Source organism: Halichoeres trimaculatus, unplaced genomic scaffold (assembly GCF_033239565.1).
Source record: "Halichoeres trimaculatus isolate MK-OKI-2021-1 unplaced genomic scaffold, fHalTri1.1 fHalTri1_scaffold_13, whole genome shotgun sequence".
NCBI lineage: Eukaryota > Metazoa > Chordata > Actinopteri > Labriformes > Labridae > Halichoeres > Halichoeres trimaculatus.
The window spans coordinates 16,592,988-16,615,522 of NW_027437191.1; the positions used below are offsets into that span (position 1 = coordinate 16,592,988).

The 22,535-nt window shown below is 40.2% G+C and overlaps 1 protein-coding gene across 6 annotated transcripts in view; it reads right to left on the reverse strand.

Annotated features, from left to right (window-relative positions):
• Window positions 1-486: 486 nt before the first annotated feature.
• The window catches only part of akap7 (A-kinase anchoring protein 7), a 55,132-nt gene continuing 33,083 nt past the window's right edge, over window positions 487-22,535 (reverse strand). For 4 of the 6 annotated variants that reach the window (XM_074685351.1, XM_074685349.1, XM_074685347.1 and 1 more), the window contains 2 exons: window positions 10,647-10,682; window positions 487-3,288 (listed from right to left, as the gene is read on the reverse strand). In XM_074685351.1, the coding sequence (XP_074541452.1) occupies window positions 3,068-3,288; window positions 10,647-10,682 (257 nt within the window). In that variant the 3' untranslated portion in view covers window positions 487-3,067. The remainder of the gene's footprint in view (window positions 3,289-10,646; window positions 10,683-22,535) is intronic. The other 2 variants (XM_074685346.1, XM_074685348.1) reach the window with 2 other exon arrangements.

Sequence of the window (22,535 nt, forward strand, 5' to 3'; positions counted from 1 at the left end):
GAAAAAAATGAAATTGACAAAATTTAAAAAAATCTTTAAAAATTTTATTTTTTTTCTAAACTTGAAAAAAAGAAAAAACATTAGAAAAAATTGCAAAAATCTCAATTTTTTTTTTTTTTGCAAGAGGTGATGCATATTTATTTCAACAATATAATAGTTCAATATTTTCACAAAATTTTTTAAAGCTTCAAGGAGCCACTGCAAAGGAGTCAAAGAACTGCATGAGGCGCCAGAGCCGCAGGTTGAAGACCCTTGCCCTAGAAGGAGCTGGACTGCTGTCCATGCAACTTTATCTCCGATATGCAGAGTAAAACAGATGGATGTTTCCACAAAAACACAATCCTCCAGGTATACTAAAATACTTGTAGCTCTCTTCATTTTTTCTATCTTGATGTGAACTGTGCAGACAGAGCACATGATCATCAATCACTGAGGACACAATATGAGCACCCAGACTGAAATCAGGACAAGAAGGATATTGGTTTTGAATCTCATATCCTGTTTTATTGTTCAAACATGGCAGAACAGTATATACAACACAGTACAAACACACACACGCAGTCAGGCACACACACAGACTAACAGAAAGACAAATTTGGACAGACATTCACACACACACACACACACACACACACGCACGCACGCACGCACGCACGCACGCACACACGCACGCGCACACACACACACACACACACACACACACAAAAACAGCTCCCAGTTGCCATGATTGGTAGAGACAAGAAATTCTCCAGGGTACCACTGATCAAACACACACAAACACACCCACACACACACAGACTCAGAGACAAGTGAACAGACCAATCACGCAGGCCAACAGGACAACTTGTGTATTAAAGGGGGTTTAAGGAGATTAAGGATCCGGTGACAATAAAAGATCAAAACAAGATGTTCAAAGTCCACCATAAGACAGAATTCACCTTCGTTACAGGCGTCTCAATGAGCCTGCTGTGACAGGACTGAAGTGGATTTCACAGAGATGAGGGCACGTTTTCCAGCGCACACCTGCTCACACTAGAAGAGGCAGACCTCATGTGGCTGAATGCTGTGACATAAATAACAAGAACTGTGTTTTAAGGTGGACGGTTTAAACATTGAACTCGAGAATCCAGCTTCTTAGCTACAGGTTGACATTTTAAGAGACTTTGGCAAATCTCACAGTAAAATGAGCCACCGTAAAGTACAAACCTTTGCATTGTCACCACAAGTACACAAAACAAAACAAAACATCAATTTGTATCAGTGACGTAAGGCCACTTTGAAGAGAGGTTGTTTGATTTAACAGCATATGTTCATCTTTATCTGCTCTTCAAAAAGTCAAACAAAAGACCATTAAAAAAAAAAAGTTTCATCAAAATGTTGTGCTTTCCCCGTCTTTAAAAAGAAGCTGAGAGCTTTTTCTTCTTTGAAAATCAAACTTCATATCTTTTTGTTGTTTAACCAAAGCATTACAAACCATTGCTTAAAAAAGGATAAAAACATAGTGTCAGGGCTTAAACGAATCTCCTTTTAGAAAACTGTTGCTCGTAGTTGAAAACATCTTCTTCAGGAAGTTTTAAAGAAGACTTCCTACGTTTCATAGAAAGTCTACAGTGTGATTCTGGAGTGGATTCAGAAGCTGTGGGTCAAATGCAGAGCAGGGAGAGTCAATTTCATCTTAGAGTTTACACAGAAAATATTTCATAAATGGATGGAAGACACTAAAAAAAGCTGGAGGGATGGTTTGAATTAACCTCCGTGACTTCAGCATCTGAATGACTGCTCGTACATGTGCAGTACTACAAAATAAAAGCCTCTTAGATTAGCTCTAATGCTTCCAATATATAACTGAGCCTCTAATACACAGACAAGCTGCAGTCAAGACCCAACAAATTAAAGACAAACAGAGTAAATGATGCTAGCACTGTGCTGCTGCTTTAAATCAAAACTGAAAATAAATCATGAGAACAAAACAAATCATACATAATGAGGCAGTAAGCTGAGTGGTTATTGAGCGTCTGTGTCTAAGAGTGATAGCCAGTCACTCAGGTTGTTCAAGGAGGTTTTGGCATTAATGGAGTAAAAATGCATTCTTGGCAGCTTGTAGTGTATTGTGGCGTATCCTCTATTCACTTGGCTTCTTTGGAGGCATTAGTGTCGATAAATTATTAATTGTTGCCAGAGAAGGGTTTAGAAAAGTTTTTAGAAGAAGTTTGAAATCATTTTTTATGTTTCCAAATGTGAAATGAAAGTTTTCTAAATGACTAATGATTGTCTCAGTGCTGCCCCCCGCTGGACACACCTCAGTAATACAACTCCGAGACACACAATACTTCAAGTGTAGTGGCTGGATCACTCTAAAAACTCAGAATGAAGACAGAAAACTAAGTTTGGTATGCAGGCAGATGAGTAAATCATGTAAAAAAAATAAAATCCTGGATCTTTGAAGTTATCTTTTCTGAAACTGAACTGAAAATGCTCAGAAGGCTGAGTTTGAAAAACTAAATCTGCACCAAAATCATGCAGTTCCCAGCAAAGAATACAGTTGATTCAATTCTTGCTCTGTGAATCAAGTCTTTCGTTTATCTAGTGAAGATAAAACTCATTTTTCAGGTAAATGGGAAATCAAACAACCTGATTTATCTTACTCTAAAGGGGAAGTCAGCAATCATCAGTGTGTGTGTGTGTGCGTGTGTGTGTTTCTCTGCAGGACGGCTTATCATGTATTTGGACCCACAGCTGAGTGACAAATGGAGGGATGAATCCTTCCCATCAGACGTAGGACGGTGCAGTCAGTGAGTTAGCTAGCATGCTTAGCTAGCTGGCCTGTTGGGTCAGTCACACAGCACTGAGCTCGAGCTACATTTGACTAGCACTGTCTCAGGCTAGTTCAGTTGGACGGGAAGCTAGCATGATGTGCTAGCTTAATTGGCTGGTCAGCAGACTAGGCTGACTGGTTCTGCTGGTTCAGGCTTTCGTGCTCAGGGCTTCCAGACTCTGCCGGGCCTGGCTGTTGTTTTCTGGGCGGCTGCTTTTTCAGTCTCTGTCTCTGTTCCTCAGTCTGATGATGTCACTTCCTGCTGTCTGCGGTGGAGTTTGCTGTAGCGCCAGTCTTTGTGTCAGTTTCCTCAGTGTTCGCCGCGGGCTGGACTGCTGTGGCATTGGGCCCGCCTCCATTTTGGAGAGCCTCCTGTTTGTATTGTTGGAGGGCGCGATTGACAGCGTCCTCAACCAGTCGCCTGCTGACCCTCAGAAGCTCCGCCTCATCAGGCTCAGACCGGCGACGCCCACCTGAGTAGAAAAGGAACAACAGAGGAGAACATACATTATTAAATTCATCCACATTATTACAAACAAACACATAGAGGCTCCCTTTTTGTTGGAGATGAGGGAATTTACGCCTACATCAGGATCATTTTTTGTAGCTTGTAAAATTTATCCCTGATCATAATAATACAAGTTGGAAGTGATTCCTCTTTTCACTCTGAAAAACAATGAAACAAACAAATGAGTGAAATATTGTGAGGTTAGTCCACCAAAGTTTTGGATTTCCAGAGACAACTTTGCATTGTGGATTAGTCTTTTCCTTGTTCCCAGGTGAGGCCAAAAAGTTTGAAAACTTTGATTGATAACTTTTGGAAAACTTGGACCCACATTGTCAGACTTCCACTTTGTACGAGCTCTGTTTTACAACTCCAGAGGGAATTACTGAGCGTCAAAGATTCTTTAAGACTCCAACATTCAATGTATACACCTAGTGCAGGGGTGGCCTATCAGTCAGAGACCAAGAGCCACAAAAATGACCTTGGTACTACAGAGAGCCACGCCATGCACAGGGTCTTACAAACACACTTCCTCTCACACATAAACGAAATGACATAAAATGAAAATCAATACATTTCCAACTTTCAAAGCGAGATTTATTGTGTTTGTTAGTGTGTTTTAAATTCGTACTAGAGAAAAGAAACTGAAACTTAAGTGTCAATCTATACACCCAAACACTGATCAACGCTGACCCCAACGTTGGCATCAGTATATCAATATTTTAGATTGATCGGAAACCACTACTCTTAACCATATTTATATTTTTATGAATGGATCGAAGAGCCGCACACTGAAAGGCAAAGGGCTACATGTGGCTCCCGAGCTGCAGGTTGGCCACCCCTGACCTAGCGGTAATGGCAGTAAAAGCTGATACAAAGTGAAACAGCTTCAGAATGGGAAGGTGAAACCCTTTACACACAAACATGTTGCTCATTGTTTATATCTTACATCATTAATGTGACAAAAACAACTTGTGCAGCCCGAAGCTTTGAGTTTATGAATTTATTTTTGCACGCATCATATGATATGAAATATCTATATTAGAACAGAACAATATGAGGTGTGTGTAAACACTTTGCAGTGCCATAAATAAATGACAAATAAAGAATAATTTGTTGCTTTCACTGACTGCTTTTATGTCTATATGCTTGTATTCATGTTATATGCATATTCACCCTGTGTCAAACTAAATCCAAAGTTGTCACACATTAAATAATTAATCTAAAAGTAGCTGTGCTAGCTACCTTAAATAAATCATGCTCCCGGCTGTATGTGACAGGAATGACGTATTTGAAATAAATTATCTTATAAGTATCAATTAATAACATTTGTTATACAAAAAACATATTGTAATTGATTATAACAAAATCTACTGCACTGTTTGGGTGTTTTTTCATCTTGATCAATAGCTGATTTAATAATCTCATTACAGAGCAAAAGAGAGAGAAAATAACTATTAATCTGTCATAAGTAAATGAGAATTCATTCTCTCCTCAGAGAATTCCAATAACAAAAGATTGGATGTGCTGACAACAGCCAAGATGTGACAGAGTTAATAACAGCAGCTGGAGTCAACAATTATTTCTAATCTCATCTTGACTGACGCTGACTTTGAATTCTATCTCCCTCCTGGAGCGAATGAAAGAAGAACTAATGTATGAAAGAAAAAAGATCTGTTCACTCCACTGTTTGATCTGTCTTTGCGACAGACTGTATGGCAGTCAAACAGAAAGGGCGACAGAAGAGGATTCAGACGGACAGATGGATGTAAAGCCGGCTATTAAAACAGGTGAGGTGCGCAGAAAGTCAATAATTCATCAGGAGAGACAGTTAGGCAGACAGGCTGAGAGATGGACAGTCTGCAGTGAGCCGTTCAGAGAGACAGTTCAACAGAGAATCACTCAACCATGCAGTGTGACTGACACACACACACACACACACACACACACACACACACACACACACACACACACACACACACACACACACACACACACACACACAAAGTTTACTGCTGCGGTTGAAAAACATTTGATTAGCAAGGCTAAGAGTGAAATCCCCAGGCTAATGTTCTCCATCATAAAACCCCAGAAGGCCCATCGGCTTGTTTATATTTTACAGCACTGATGCTCTATTATTTATCAGGGAGAGGGGGAGGAGGGAGAGGGAGAGGAAGCACAGTAGGAGGGAAATAGTGAATAGGGACGGCTGAGATTTGATGAAGATGACATCACATCCACAAAGTGTAGTGCATGATTTAATTTTTCTATTTTATGGTAGATTTCCTTCAACCACCCAGTCAAAGTAAAGTAAAGTAGCCCTTTTATTTATTAACAGTTACAAATTATTTCCATTCTGCAGATTGTTTTTCCTGAATAAAAAAGCCTGCCGAAGGTTTCACAGTTCGTGAGTGAGAACAGAGTAGTGAAAGCTCTTGGTATCAGTCACATTCAGGCTTGTTGTGCTTCGCACTTCTTTTAAAGTGTCATGGTACAGGTCATAAAAATGCAAAGTCAAAAAATAAAAGCAGCTGCAGTCAGTCTGGGGTTGGATTATAAATCCACATGTCGAAGTGTCATAGGGTAAGACAGTGCTTGTGTTGTGTGAATGGGATTGTTTGAAACTGGGTGCTGTACATAGCAGCATCTTCTAGAGTTCCATGTTTGCTCAGCGTTACAATGGACCCAGATATGGACAGAGTCTTTTGTCCGTGCAATGCGTTCATTTTGTCTGCATTTCTGCATGTTTCCATAAAGATTGTGGATACGGGCTAAACGGAGCAGTACCACCAGAAACCATATTACTACCTGATATGTATCTCTAGTGAGACTTGAAGAAACAATGCCAGAACTTTCTGAAGAAGAACTTTTTGAGTTGGTGAGAAACTTCTGCCTCTGTTTTTGCCTTTTATGCAAGGGGTACACTAGAAATACCTCCTTCACAGTCACCATGTTTGTGTTAGAGTTTGTTGTCATAAACTTTTGACTCTAGACTGCCCCCTCTAGTGGATGTATTGGTTAACAGCAATGCCAACGTAAAGGACACATGAAAGTGTGTGAGCAGTGACGATAACATCGCTTGAAAAGGACGTACACATTTTCGTTCCTGATTGGGGTAATGGAGTATAAATGGGCTTTGAGAGTGAATGAATGTAGCATGAATGGGTGAAAGTGACTTGTAAAATTTAACGTGCTTTGAGTGGTCAGAAGAACAGAGAATGCTCTATATAAATCCAGTCCATTTACCATTAACATTCAAACTCCAGAGCACACTATCTGCCTCAAAGTTTTGTGGAGTATGGCTTCCACTTCATAGGAAGTCAGAAGTTTGTTGGTGTGGATCTGAGTCTTGTGTGTTACAAAAGTATTACATAAATCTGCCATTAACTTTATACTATTCTTCCCTCTTAAATGTGGGTTTTAATGGCCAGGAGACCATTCAATGAAAACTGAACTACTACTTTTAACAATTAATAGAGTATTGATTAATTGAATGTTGAGAACTTAGTGGAATAGACAGTTTTGTTTTCTATTTTTTATCACAGAGAACAATCAGCACATGGTCTTGTGGTGTTTTTAAGCTATCAGGCTGTTTTTTTAACTGTGGAGTATGTTTTTTTTAATGTGAAGTAGGCCTAAAATCTGCAGTTCCCTCAAACTATGGTTGGTGAGTCTGGAGCAAAGAAGATGTGACTGCACTCTGTCACTACAGAAAAAAAGCTGGAAAGCTAATGTAGACTATACTGGAAACTCAGTCTTTCCTTTCATGTTTATTGTAGGTTATAAAAAGACATTTTTTTTCCTTTAATGTTTAGACAAATCGGCTTGGCTGGATTTGAATGTCCGTATAATCAACTGTGAAATTAGTCATTAGACACTTCCCTAAGTAGAGCTGCTGTGCTTGTAATTTCCTGGATGTAATACCCCTGCAAGTATCTCAGCAAATGACATACATGCTTACGTTTTTCTGTGATTGATTTTTGCTACTTCTGTGCTGTATCCACTCATCCTCTATTAGTTTGACGGGTTAAGATCTCCTATAGAGGTCACTGGCATAAGCTGTATTATTTCACAGAGCACAGCTTGCTGTTGACACATGCATGACAAATTCATGAATTTCTGTTATTTACGCCAAATATTCAGCCTGCTGCTAACAGCATGACAAACAGCATATGTACACTGTTCAGTAAGCCAATCACTGATACAATAAGCTTGCATCAGCTTTGCTTCAGATTGTTTTTTTTTCCAGAATGATTTGTATTAAACATGTTTTTGTTATGGGACATCATGGTGTTGGGAGTTGTTCTTTCTGAGAAGCTCTGCTGCAGATGGACTGAGATGATATTTGATTACCTGCAGCCTGCCCGTCAGTTTGAGTGACTCACACCTCTGACTGCTGTTACATGAGGTATTTTTACCCTCAGGCCTGCAGCTCCAAACGTTCCACATCTACCTTTTTTATGACGCTATTATGTGAAACCCCTGGGATGTTGGCCATTTCTACATCAGCTGAGTCAACTAAAACTAGCGCTTCCAGCTGTATCAGGTCATTTCAGAATAATTTAAATCATGAAATTCAAACCATGGCTGTGTTTTTATCCCTCTGTCTTTGTGAATGGTCGGCTTTTTGGTGGTAGTTATTCCAATGTGGAAAAGAATCGCTACTCTCAGGGGAGGACCTGTTAGACTCTACTAACACTGGTTGCTGTACCGTGCACTCTAAGCCAGCAGGAAGAGATGGAGTCAGAGAATGAAACTTTGAAAATGATAAGCACTCAAGGATTTGGTAAGGTTGTATGTACTGGATTTACACCTGGCTGAGTTCTGAATTCATGTCAACTGATTTAAACCTCAGCAACTGGTATATGTCAATGCTAATAAAGGCGTATCACTAATATGTTAAGGGTTTCTATGTGATTTTTTCCCCCCAAAGCTTACAATAGAAAAGTAAAGCTTGAAAGACTTTAATAATGATGCCAAAGTGTTTGCTGCTTTACCGCCATTCCAAACAATACTTAAAGTTCTGTCCACAGAATTTCCAGCAAAGCTTCACAGCTAATCAGACAAATGCATAGACTAAAACGGTTGTTTTAATGGAAGTGGAAATAATGTTAAGCCTTTTTGTAATCATGTTTAATTAAAGAGGGGGTTTAACGCTTTCCCATTTGATCACAAAACAGTCCATCCTTAAAAAAATTGCACAAGATCCTCATGAGACTTGCTGAAATAATGAAATCACTGCATAAGTCCACCAAAAACTATGAGTCCAACAGACTTTCAGAGGGCTGGCCAATCAGAGGGAAGGGGGTTAGCAGGGAGCCAAAGTATTTCAAAAAGAGGACAAAATTGAGTTTTTCTAAAACACCATTGTGAGAAAGATTTTTTTTAATTTATTTATTTTTTGCTGTAGCTTATATAAAGCTACTACAGGGGTTGCAGACAAACAGTATGAAGATTTTTAAAAAGCACAATACCACCTCTTTAAGGATGACTGCTTTTACAGGATATTAGTGGGACAACTTTGGTACAAAACCCATGATCACTGGACTCCTGACAAAAGCTTCTCCCATCAGTCAGTTTCTAGTTGCAACATTAAGGTAGCTACTTGCAATGTAGTTCCTCAAAGGAACAAGCACTTTTACCTCTGTGAAAGCTGCTAAAGGCATCAACTCTGCCTGCATCGTCTCAAGCTTAGTTACACATCACTTGTCATACAGTGGAGTCAAGTTCTTGCAGTTCAAACAGAGGGATGTCTGTAACATCCTGGTATGCAAAGAGTGAAACACATGAAAAGCAAATATCCCCAAGTAGGGTGTTTGCACTGAAAGCATCCTGTGTCTGCAGACACAAGCATCAGGATCCAGTTTCTTATCCAAGAAATGTTAATGTAACTCTGCATTGATCTATTTTCCAACTCTTCAAAGATCAGAAGAAGGGTTCAACTTCTGAGAGTGTGCTTGATGACTTTGGGTCTTGATCAACGCTGGCATCTTTACATGCATTACTTTTTAACTTTTTACTCTTCTGTTGATCAAACAGCTGAAAAATCCTCATTGAAAGATGATTCTCAGACTGTCCTGCTCAAGGAAACTACAGGGGGGAGGTGGGGTTGAGTGGGGGTGACAGCAAACAGAAAGCCATTTAACCCAGTGAGCAAGGTTAATGGGCAGTCTCTGTAATCACTTCCTGTCCTGCTTGTGCTCAGATCATTTAGTTTAACTGAATTTAAACTGATGAGCGACATCAGAATCCTTACCAGCTGAGAGGAAATGATGGCAGATGCTACACTGAGATTGCATGTCACTGATAACAAGGATATTACTTTTATGATCAGTGCACAGCAATCAGTTCTCTCCTCTCCAAGCGAGGTGCTGGTAACAGTACAGTCAATTTACTTGAGATTTAACATCACTCAGTTATGATATCATGTCACAAAGATTTGGTTAGGAGTGACAAAGTATGAAGAGCTAAGCTCACAGAAATCTTAAAACCACCTCTCTTTTGCACAGACATTAGTATAGTATGGTAGATAGGGCTGCAGCACTACTCCCTACTACTTGATCTACTACATCAACACAAAACCTGCTCACTACACACTACCCTCTACTTAAAAAATGCTGTTAAATACTTGATTCAGATTAATTCCCCCCAAAAAAGAAATACCAGGGGCAACTTGATTTCAAGCACAAATCAATCCAAGAAAAGTTGTTGACGAGTGTCCATTAGCATCACAATCATCAACACTGCTCTATGTAATTTCAATCTCTGGCAGGTCTTGAGAGTAACAACGACACAAAGCTGTAAGAGCAGCCTGAGGCGCTACTGGGCTCCAAATTTCTCTCCAAGTAACGACAGCAAAGTACCTCTAAATTGCTAAATGCTGAGCCTGACCTCTCTGCTATTTCAGGGTTAAATCTCACCCTGCTTTCAAATTTGCATAACTCAAACATACTACACAAAAACCACATTGGTTAGCTGATCCTGGATGGTAAAATGATTACATTTTTAATAAATTTACCAAGGGTAGATAATTCTGATTCAGGATAAACTTTTCCAATAGTTGATCTCAGGTGATCTTTGAAATAAATCATGATTTTTCGAGACAAATAGGAATTAATTTGTATTCTTTGGATATAATCACTGGGTCACAGAGGCTCCTGGATGTAATCACGTTACTGATCATTCTGAAACTGATTGTTCTTTTGTTTTGATTCTGATGCATTACATCTCGAAGAGTGATTTCTGCCTGTAATCAGATGAAAATTAGGTTCATCAATGAACCTTTCTAACTTTGATTGGAGACATGATGTGAGGAGGAACACATACTTGAGCGTTTGGCATGGAGTGGATACTGTGTCAAATCTGCAACAAAAAAACAAAAACAAATATGAAACATTAAAAAGACACATTCAAGGCAATGAAGGGATTTTTTTGGCCATTGTGAGGATTTCTTTCTCTAACACACAAACGCACAAACAGGAACACACTCACAGTCATTTTGTCAGTAAACACAGGGGGATACTTTAGGTGCTAAAACAGCAGATTTTAGAGATGAGATTTGGACCCCTGAGCAGCATGAGACCAAAACGCAGATACACAAACTCTGACGAGGATTGTTGAAACACATTACCACAGCCAAATGTGCAGTCTCACAGTAAAATTGAACCAGGTGTGTTCTTTTTTTTAGGGAAGGTGCAACACCAAACAAACTAAAATTTATCACACACGTCTGTGCATTGTAAAAGAAGCTGAAATGAAATGCAAACGAGACAGAATGTGTGTTCTGAAGCCGCGCTTGAAAAAAGACTGGGTGACTGGTTTTATGATGGGAAGACTGATGACGTGTGACGTCTACCTCACCCGTTTCGTCTCCTCTTTTATTCCTGCAATTGTCGGTATGATTATGTGCACCAGGTTGTGAGTTTGACCCGACATAAACACACCTCTCAGCCTGTCAGAGGTCTGTTGTGCATCCGTGCACTTTTTAAAGAGGTGTGTGTTTCCGTGGGGGAGAGTCGTTATCGTCCTTTTTAATCTTGGCCTGATGAAATGAAGGCCTCTGATGGCAGTAAAGCTGCCCTTTGTACACACGCGCACACATGCACACGCACACATGCACGCACACACAGATAAGCTGTTCTCACCATGGGTAGACTGATTCCACAGCAACAAGGCTGACAGACCAGAGGATAACTGTCTCACACACACACACACACACACACACGGGGGCGCAGGTTAAGCAGTATCTCATGCACACACACTTTCTCACACCAGGAGAGCCACAATTCTCTACAGCTTCTATATCCTCACCCTCTACCTCAAAGCTCTTCTCCACCTTTTTTATGTCTTTACTTCTCCCATCCAATCTGTCTTTCTCTCTCACGCGCTACCTCTTTTTGCCAGCAGTGTTGTCATGGTGATGGGATGAGAACCAGACAGGCTCTTCAACTTTTAACAACGCAGGAGGTTGTACTGACTTCCATCAGGTTTCACTCTGTGTTGTCTCTAAGTATTCTCCTCTTCTCTCACATCTGTTTGACTTTTCCTTCTGGTTCAACCTTTTATCTCTACAGCTCATCTTTCCCATATATATATATATATTGATCGCTGAGTCTCAGACCTGCTTTTCAGTATCGCTTTTCATCCCTCCCTCTCCCTCCCTCCCTCTTTCTCCTTACTGGAAGCTGTGGAGAGTATATTTAAAATATGACACCAACAGCAGAAGAAGTAACTGCTGTATCCAGGCTGCACTGAAATGAAGAAGCACTTTGTGGTTTTAGTGAATGACAGAAGAGGTTTCCAGTGGTATTCATTTCTCTATCAGTAAACCCAGTGTCTGCCTCTCACCGAGTAGTTAATTCAAACACAGTCAAACTAAACCTCTTAGCCCATATGCTGCAAAGCAAGCCAATTAGTAGATTCTTGTTAAACCTGTAGCAGTAATGAGATCAATGCAGTGGGTCTTGTCTTCTGTCCAAGAGGAAAACTATGCCAGGTTGTCTTTGCATTGCTGACTTAGTGGTCCAGACTGAAAAGGTTTCCCCAAAACAGACAGAAACCTGAACCACAAAAAATCAAGACACGATTAGGAAAAGCAGCATGAACATATAACAGCAGGATGGTGGAAATATGTCACAATTAAGAGCTCCCTCCTTAAAGTATCAAACTATTTGCATACAATAAGTTTAATTTGGCAGTACAACTCCCTGTCTTTTTGTATGCCAACATGGAATACCAAATCCTGAGGCAGGGAGAGCACACCTGCCCTCTCTTTCAGGCATACTTAACAAGCCAAGGCAGGTAAAGCAGCAGCGAATACCCCCAAGGTTCAGAACAAAACAGAACAGAGTGAGCAGATATGATTCTGGTAAAATCAGACACAGCCTAAAAGGAGAACCTGAGGTTTGCAGCAGGAGTGAGCAGGATAAGGCGATCAAATGAACTCCCATGTAATCAGCCTTATGGCCACCTCTGGCATATGTACATTGTTCACAAATGGTCACTAATTGCTGCCCCTTCTGATAAACAAATAAACGGACTCTAAAGCAGAGTCATAATGCATCTTTTTTTAATTTTTATCTTACACTTGTTATTTTGAACGTATCGGTGCGTTCATACTGATAATATTATGCAGTGCATTGTGAGTACAAGTACCCCTCACCGTTTCCTCTTAATGGTCGCCATTATAGCAAAAGTAGTTCACGTATTGTTGGCAAAAACGGGGGTGTAATATCCTTCTCACAATGAACATGTTGCATAAAACAGCATTTTAAGACCAGTGCTAGATGGTATGAGAAAACAAATTATATCACAGTCATTTCTGATACAGACTGAGCCACTGTCATGGTACATCAGGGTATTTATTTCATTCAGCGTTGTGCTGTAAGTTGGTGTGTATGTTATAGCAGCTTCCGTGCATTACCACACAGGGCATCACTACTTAATTTCGTATAAGGATGTTTTCTGCAGGACAAACTTTTTCTTATCATACGCCGTACCTCAAGCCAATGCCTCCTCAGTCGTTTTCTGCCACGTTTCACTTGGGTTTATGGAAGATGCTGGTCTCAAATCAGACAACCGCAAAGCCAAATGTTTGACATATTGTATAAAAAATCATATTATGATCTGTGTCAGCTGTTTTAAAACAAAATAAACTTCTTAAGAGAAAACCCCGCTCCTCTCCAGGGCACGCATTGCTCTCTTGGATAAGTACGCCAGGAACACACTTTCACACTTTTCACTTTTCTCTGGTATATTTGTATCCTGTGAAAGAAGGGGCAGATACAATAAGAGTTTTTCTTCTTTCTGTTCCTTTTCATTCAGTTTTCAGATATTAATAAATGGTAATAATAATAGTAAAAATAGTAAAAATAAATAAATAAATAAATAGTGTATAAAAAAATAGAACCATGGAGAATATTTCCATGCAGCACTATTTCAGATTTAAGAAATTAAAAGAAACTTAACACTTAAGTCAAGTTGGCAACAAGCTGGAATATAGGGGTTTGCCTTGGTAAGTGGCTAAGCGTCCTACATGTCAGAGTCAGTATCCAAAGATATACAGAGAATGAGCACAGCTGATATCTTTAAGTCTTACAGTTCATGAGTCAATGATTAGGTTTAATAACCTCAGGTCATTTATGATCACCTGGTCAAGTGTTACCCTGACTGTGCTGTTGTTGTTGTTGATGTTGGCAATAAGGTCAGTGTTAAAGCTGCTAGTTTGGCTGCAGACTTGTTTTTTCCTCCCAACTCTGTTCCCCTTTCACCCCAGTGCTTCCTCTCTGTTTGTTTCCAACATGACTTTGTTTCTCAGAAGAGCCAAAGTTTAGAAAGTTGTCGGTGCTGTGTTTGGGATTATAGATGTAATGTCAGTGAGCTGTGGGTCTGTTTAATGTCAAGTAACAACTACCGTGGGTCTACAAGTGTGAGCACTGTTTACGTTTCAGTCCCAGTTTAATCTCTCTGCTCGGCTGTACTTGGCTTTGCCGACTCTTCTTGGGCACTGCTCGGCTGTGATTTATTTTGTGCTGTGTATCAACCTTTAGACTCTGTTACTTTAAACTTTCTTGCAAGCTTATTTATCTGGTTCTGCAGAAAATGCTTCCTCAAAATAACTTACGGAGTCCGCAACGTGTTTGGATCAGAACTGACATTCTGCTGAGGTCTGACAAATCCTCTAACTCACTGCTTTTGATACTTTCCATAAAGGAGGAAGCTCTTTAAAAGTCTGGTTACAGCTCAGGGTAGTTGCTCTGCCAATACACATATACATATACAACACAAATTGATTAATAAGCTACTGCTGTAATTACTTCATTTCAGTTTAAAAACAGGTTTCCTGAAATAACAGAACTGAAAAAGAGAAAAGGCGATGAGCTGGAGAGAAATGAGTAAGGAGAGAGGAGGTAGACAACACAAGCACCATTTCTCAGCATGAAAATTGCCTTAATGGAGTTTTGAACGAGAAAATTGGGTTGGAGCATGATAAAAATACCAACAAGAGAGCATTTGAGGATAGACGGGCAGATACAGGAAGGGGACAAATGAGGAAGGACAGAAAGGAAGTAAAAGATGTTCAAGGGGGGTTAAACTAAGGCTACAGAGAGCTGATGCTGGAGCAGTTTCCTGAGGAAATACCACAGACTCCCTCTGACAAAATACTGACTACAGTCCAGTTAAACACATCTACAGTCGCTCCTCATCCTTGGTGGCTCATATTCAGGTTAAGATTGACTGAGTAAATTTGATTAAGGATATAACAGATCCAAATTAAATTACCAATGAAAGCAGCCTCATGGAGATCAAGAAGGCAGACATGAACATGACCAAAGAACGAACGGGTGATTTTTCTACCACCTTCCCAGAACGTGGCCTAATTTGCCTGGATTTTCAGAATTCTGCAACAGAGGAAAATAATTACATTTCTGACAATCTCTCCCTTGTGCCTGAACAATGGCATGCAGGGTTTTGCTGCCCAGAAGGGTGTGTGAGTGTTCCTCTCCACCAGAGCGCTAATTGACAATTTCTCGGCTGATAAATTCTTCCAATGAGGAGGAGAGCACCGTCAAAGTTTTTTTTTACGCTAAAGCCTTCAAAGTAACATGATGTGGATGATGATTAAGAAGAAACAGAGGCTCAGCGTGCAACAGCAAATGATGTGTGGCTTTATGTACTGCCTGCATGGTGCACATTACCAGACAGGAAATGAGCGAAGCGGTTAGTAAGATTGGCTCTTTTTAACTTGAACATGATAAACATGCGAAAAAAAAAAGAGCACTAGAGTGAAGGATGGGGCTGGAGATAATTTGTTTAAAAAAGTTGATACATATATTAACTCTAAAAACAGTGTGACTCCACCTGCATGTTAACTAAATTTCCAAATCACAAAATGTTTACATGAAACAAACTGATCACAGGGCTGGGCTACCTGCTGAGATGCTCGCTGCAGTGATAACATGTGAATGTTGCGCTTGTTTCACGTTTAGCCAAATACTTGTTACAGTATTCTCATTATCTTGATTCAGCACATTTGCTTGTTAGCAATGGTACATTAAACAGTTGAGACTAATGTTATTAGTTTTGCAAGTACCAGAGCTAACTGCTTTATTAGATTAATAAAAACTGACCTGATGGTCGAAACAGATGGAGGGTGAGACGATCAATTATTACAATTATGGATGAACAGAAGTGATTAATTTTCTTTCATTTATAAGTAACTTTGAGGACCAAATGATTAGCCAGAAGATCAGGGAAACAGACAGAAATAGTCTGAGTTAAACCTAATGTAGCCTACATACAATCCAATTTCCACTTTCCAGATCCCAGTACAGACAAACTGAATCACTCTATGAAACACCTTATGTCCTCTGTGCTTGTTTATAAACAGGTTTACAGCATATATCATTACAGTTAAAGTGAAAAACCAGGTTGAGGCATGTTGCCGTGCTACAGCTTGGATACAACAAATGGCTTGGTTTAAGGGCTACATCTGGAAAAATGTGAATGTTTTGATTAAATAAGAAGAACTGTGCTTTTCTCAAGGCTTTATGTCGTCCTTCTGGTACCTTTGTGGTAGCTTAACATGATTTGCATTAAAAATATAAATATCATTCTCACATTGGTGCTTTAGAAAACCCCTATTTCAGCCTCGGTCTGAAACGCTCTGTTTTACCTGCTGCCTCTTCAAGACTTCCAGCTCCACAAACCCCCTTCACTCTGATTGGTCAGTCCTTGAAATGGCAAAGCCATGGGCAGAACTTGATGTTTGAGGCCCATCCCTCCAACATGCCGTGGACTAGTTTTGAGATCCTAACACGATGACTTCATTATTTCATTCTTGTTTTAGAACGGACCATTTTGAACAGTTTACAGGCTGATTTAGGGATTTTTACAGCATATGAACATGCAGGAGTTTGTAAATCTACAGTCCGGGTGCAGCTGGACAGATGTATTGCCTGTGAACTCTGGCCGATTGTAGATCAAACAAACAACACAGTCTTTCTCGTGTGGAGGGACAAAAGGCCAGAAAATATAATCTGCTTTGATTTGCGTTGTTTTGCTCTTCTTGCCGAGATCACAACCCTCCCTGTTAGCTAACCTTCAAAAGAAAAACAAAGCATGACTTTGCTCTATCAGGTCAGATCTGTACAGACCTGCTGTGACTTAATGTGATCTGTTGAGGTTTTGGTGGGTGGTGAGTTTCTTTATCTCTCAGGAATCAAAGGATCACATGTCTCACCCTCTTAGCATCGCCCCTCTCTACTTTAAGAAATGCATGTGACCTGCTGCCCCTGGTGCTGTTGATGAGTTTAGAATAGAACAGAAAAGAATAGAAAATACTTTATTTATCCTAAAGGGGAAATTCAGGAGTAATCACAGCAGCAATCAAGAAAACAAAAGCAAGAAAGTGTATAGAAAGTGCAAAAAGGTCCATAAGAAAATAGATGATGACAGCTTGTTCATCATTCTCCAGTTCAGCCAGCCTCCACCTCCACAGGGTCCAGGACTGAGCTTCTTCAGTCATGCTCCATCTCTGTCTACTGTATCCTGTCTGCTCACAGCAGGTGAAGCTCTTCCAACATGGCATTAGTGTCTGATGTTAGCTCCGTTAGCCATGTCTGTCAGTAGCATGATTCCACTCTGCCCTCTGGTTGCTGGGTTAGCACAGCTAGCTGGTCCATCTTATTGGAGATAGATCTTATGTTTCCAATAACAATGGATGAAAGGACAGGTCCATGTTGTCACTTCTTAGCTCACACCTCAGTACTAGCACCTCGTCCTCACCTTGTGGGAAAACATCAGGCTTTGCACCTGTTAGCATTGACATGCTACAGGCTGCTAACAGCTGAGTTCACATGTAAAAGATGCGGCCATGATCACTTGTAGGATCTCCAGAAAAACACAGGAGCACAAATAGTAAAAATATCACTGAAGACAAAACCAGTTTGGTGTCCATGGCCAACAAATGAGCCATACAAAGCCATAACCCACTCCAAATACAAAGGCGACAAAAAAGAGACACAAAAAATGAGAAGAAAAGGACAAAGAAGAGAGAGAGAAGCTGTAACAGGCAACCACAACCAACAGGGCGGTGCCTAGCAGAATGATGATTGATGCCTTCATAGAGAGCACTGGCTGTGTTGGTGAATTCTGGACACCGGAAGGAGTCATGATCAGACATAAATGAAATAAAACACTCAACTGAATCGAAATCATGGACAGATTTTACTGATTTCAGCTAAAAACCACAAACCTATTAGTCTCCTATTCCCTTGTGATTGCTATTGTTTTCCTCTAAGCTGTGCCTCCTTCCTTTGTAACAGGACCTGCCTTTGGATGACAGATTTGCCATTTACTGCGAAGCGACCTAGCCTGCTGACCTGCATTTTTCTTTCAGAGCAACATTACACATATGCATGCAAACTCCTGAAATATTAACATCCTTTTGTTCATGCTCTGAAAATCCAGGGTTCTTACATTTCTTAGTCAGCGCCTGCAACACAAGGCCTGAGAAAGAGTTAACACAGAGGCAGTGGAATGAAAAAAAGAAAGCTGGCAGAGGGGAATGAATGGGAAAAAAAGAGGATGAATAAAGAAACTCTGCATGCTTCTCTTCCTCCTGGTTCTGTTCTCCCTCTCCTCCTCACATGTGGTCTCTGCTGCCTCTGCCAGCACTCCCTCCCTTTGTGCTTGCTCCTTTCTCTGTATAACCTCTTAAATGTAAGACAGGGCATTTCTAAGATTTTTCTGTTTTTGAATAGCTGGGTTCTGTGGTGATGAGGAAACACTCTTCCCATCCAGTCAAGGTCATTTTTTCTATCTGTGGCTACAGTGTTAATGCAGGTGAGCAGCTCATGCAGAGGTCGAGCCACCCTTCATTCAGGCTTATCCCTTCAAGCTGTGTCACTCTGGGAGAGCTAAAGCTGCCTTCTCTGACTCATTACAAGGGTAAAGTGCATCATAGCAAGAGTGTGACTAAAGGTTAAGTGCAAACCAAAGCAATGCTTTGAAAAGACTGCTGCTGTTTGGCTCCACATTGATTTAAAGAGATCACACAAAGAATCACGACACACTACCCGTTTGCTCAGACAGAAAGAGAAATGTTAAAGATTTGTTTCATGAACTGTGATCTTAACAGCTGAATGGTGATATGAGGAGTCATGAACAGTAAAAACCTTGCAGAGAGCAGTGGTGAGGGTGATACACAAATACTCCTCATTACTGCTCACAGATGGAAAGTCAGATTTTCATGTATGATGTCCTGTAATTATCTGGTCACTGGAAGGAAACTCAAAGCAGTAAATACATTCAATTAAGTATGTGACAAATGTATGGTCGATTTTAGTGCAGACTGAATGGTAATGTAGTCGTTTACAACATAATCAATGTTTAGAAGAAAGGATGTAAATCAATACTGGTAATATTTTTTAATCAGTCAACAGTAAAGTGGTTTTGATAGGTCATAAATTGTAAAAGCTGTTTATCCAAGTATAAATGGAGCTAATCTCTGATTTGTTGTTCCCAAAGTAACTTTTCAAGTGAATTGGTATCTTTTTTAGACTTAACGGATTTTTGTCAGATGAGAAAAGATATCACAACTTTCTCATTTCAAATCCTGTTATGGGTATTATTTGCTTCTTTTTTTTTTTTTTTTTTTACACATTTGCTAAAGAGAATACTAAATTTTCCCTCAGAATACCAGTTTAATTTACAATGAAATTCATGTTATCTGCAGTAATGATAAGCTAATTTTCCTGATCCAACAACTCCACTTCCTGCTGTTTTCAAGTTGCTCAAAACAATCCATTATCTATAGCTTTCTATTTGATTTACAAACAGACAAATTGAACTACTTTGGTGGTGATGCACCGATCTAACTTTTCCTTGTCTCAACACCAGTACTTGTGTTTTGGTATCAGCTAATACTGATACAATATCACCATAATTTACCAATTTCTTCTCCCTAATATGAGGATGAGACTAGTCATTGTATTTTGGCGACCTCAGGCTTATCTGGCTTTGTACTCCAAAATGAAAAAAGTGAGGAAGTAAACTCGCACATCTTTCAAGTTGCTGTCAGAGATGTTGGCAAAACAAGCATGAAATAGCTCCAAACTACTTAGTCGCAGTAGTTCTCTTCCTTTGCATGCTTTTAGCTCTGCCAAGCAAAAATGCACAGATCTACCAGCACTGATGAAATAATAAATGCACATTGTAAAAAAATAAAAGACACAGAACTGAGTTGATTAGATCTGCCACTTGGATCTGCCCTTTGCTACTGATATCCAATCCAATTTTCCGAGCCTTTATCAAACTGATACATGATACTGGGATTAGATTGGTGAATTCCTTATATACACAACTCATATCTGTAAATTCTGAGTTACTATGCATAATGTTGAGATGGTGCTAAAGCAGCAGATGCATTCAGAAAACTTTGAAGACATGGGCCAATCTTCCTGAAATATTTTCTGAGTTCATTTAAACTCAGTAAAAATTCAGATTGTCTCGGAGATCCTATGTAACCAAGGCCACATCTTTTACACGTGAAATCAGCTGTTAGCAGACTGTCTGTTACAATTTAGTGTTAGTTGCAGGTTTGTACGACAATTTTTTACCTGACAGTGTTAAAAATTACGATGACCCAGTACATATTTCATATTCCAGAGCTTAGTTTCCAGAATATTTCCAGGATCTGGATCGTACTTTTACATCTTCCAGAAATTATCTTGACCTTGTCTTGTATTGTTTTGCAAAGCAATCTGACCATTTATCATGGAGTTATACACACATAGGGTGAAAACGACCCTATCTCACAATAATGAAGAATCCTTTAAAAAAGTCATGGATCCAGATGGTGATCCTAGGCGGAGGTAATTATGATGAAATAATCTATAATACAAGGATGAATATCTTTAGTGTCTCTGTCTGGAGCTGGATAAGAGATATGATCCTGTGCTGTACAGTGTAAAACCCACTTTAGCACATACGATCCTGAAAATGTTATTGATAATTCAAGAACTAGTTGTGTGGACCTGCCGTACTCCAGGTACTACAGCTGTTGCAGACTCACAAGACCAAAACCACTGCTACACCAGTGATAATTACAGAGCTATGTCCATCTCTTTTCTCCATCTTCTCGTATCTTTCTCTCTAACCCCGGCACAGTCCAGGCAGGATTTTGGTTCTGCTCGAGGTTTCTGTCTGTCAAGGAAGTTAGTTCTTCCAGCTGTTACTTGTAAAATGCTGCTGAGTGCTGCACTCATGGTGACTTAAGATGAGATCAGACTTCGTGATGTTTGGAGATAAAATTTGTTGTGATTTATTAAACATGAATGAAAGATTCAACTAGGGCATAACAACAAAACTCTGCTGTGGAGAACATAAGGCAGGCAACCGAGGCAATCAGCAATGAATGTAAAGCAGAGAAACTGCTTACAGTGAACGTCACCAAACACCCACTCACTACTGTGGATGCTCTGGACTTTAACCCGCTGTGTTCACACCTCAGCTTCAACTTTACAGATTTTCTTCTTTTCTTTTTTTCCCACAAAGAAGGCTGGCAAGAAAAGTCCTGATGCTTCACACACCTCATCCCCACAATGTCTGGAGATTTGCAGTGGCACAGATGTGTGAGGGGTGTTTTATGAAGAATCAGACTAATGTTTTTCAGACAGAGAAAATATTTATGTGGGTTCATGTGCCTTTTTGAGAGCATTTATGGTCCTCTGCTGTGGGAGGCTTTGTGTGTGTGCTGACAGTGTGTTTCACCTGCAGTGACTGAAAACACCACTGTGTGACACCTTGTCATATTGGTCATGGTTGAATTCACACAGACACACACTCACAGATACACAGACATACACACTGCACACCCACACGTCTTGCTGCGCTCACGAGGGCGACTGTCACCACATCACAGGGGAAGCATCTGACCTACACACACTCCCCCTCTGTCTTCACCTCCTTCTCCTCATTCTTTGTCTTAAATCATCTTTTCTCCTCAAGCTCATTCCTGATTCTCTCTTTTTCCCCTCATTAGTCTTCTTTCCTCGCATCACTCTTTCCCCAGCTTTCCCTCCATCCCTCGCTCTGCTCAGAACTAGGGCACAGTGGCTCAACTGTTTATAGCAATGCAGCTGCAAGCACCGGGGAGAGAAATACAGAGAGAGGGACCGAGAGAAAAAACACAGGAGGGAGGAAGAGAAACGGGGAGGAGGAAGATAGTGCACACAGAAATGTGTGTACAGGCAGCACAGCTTAATATTTCTGTCTTTATCAGTATGACGCTATAAAAGAGCAGAAATTCACCCACACGTTCAGCACCACCTTCTCTATGAGGTGGCCTTTAACTGGTGTTAAAGTCTGTGTTTATGACTGGATGATCAGGTTTTATGACTTTATGCCACTGTTTAATCATTGAACCAAACGGCCAGCAGCAGTTATGATCAGTCACTCACGTTTCTCTCTTTGGCAGCCTGACTTTATTATTAGGCTGTGCTTGGGCCAACTGACCCCCACAACCAAGTCCAGCGAAACTCAGTGATGTAGATAATTTTCAGTCAGTGAAGAGGGAGTAACTCTTCACAAGCAGTGTGGTGAATGTGGAGAGAGTAGCTGCATTCTGTAAATGTGTAGAGGAAAAATCGTAAAAAATATCAGTCATGAGAAAAGCAATACTTCATCAAGATGAAGAAGTAGCATAGCACACTC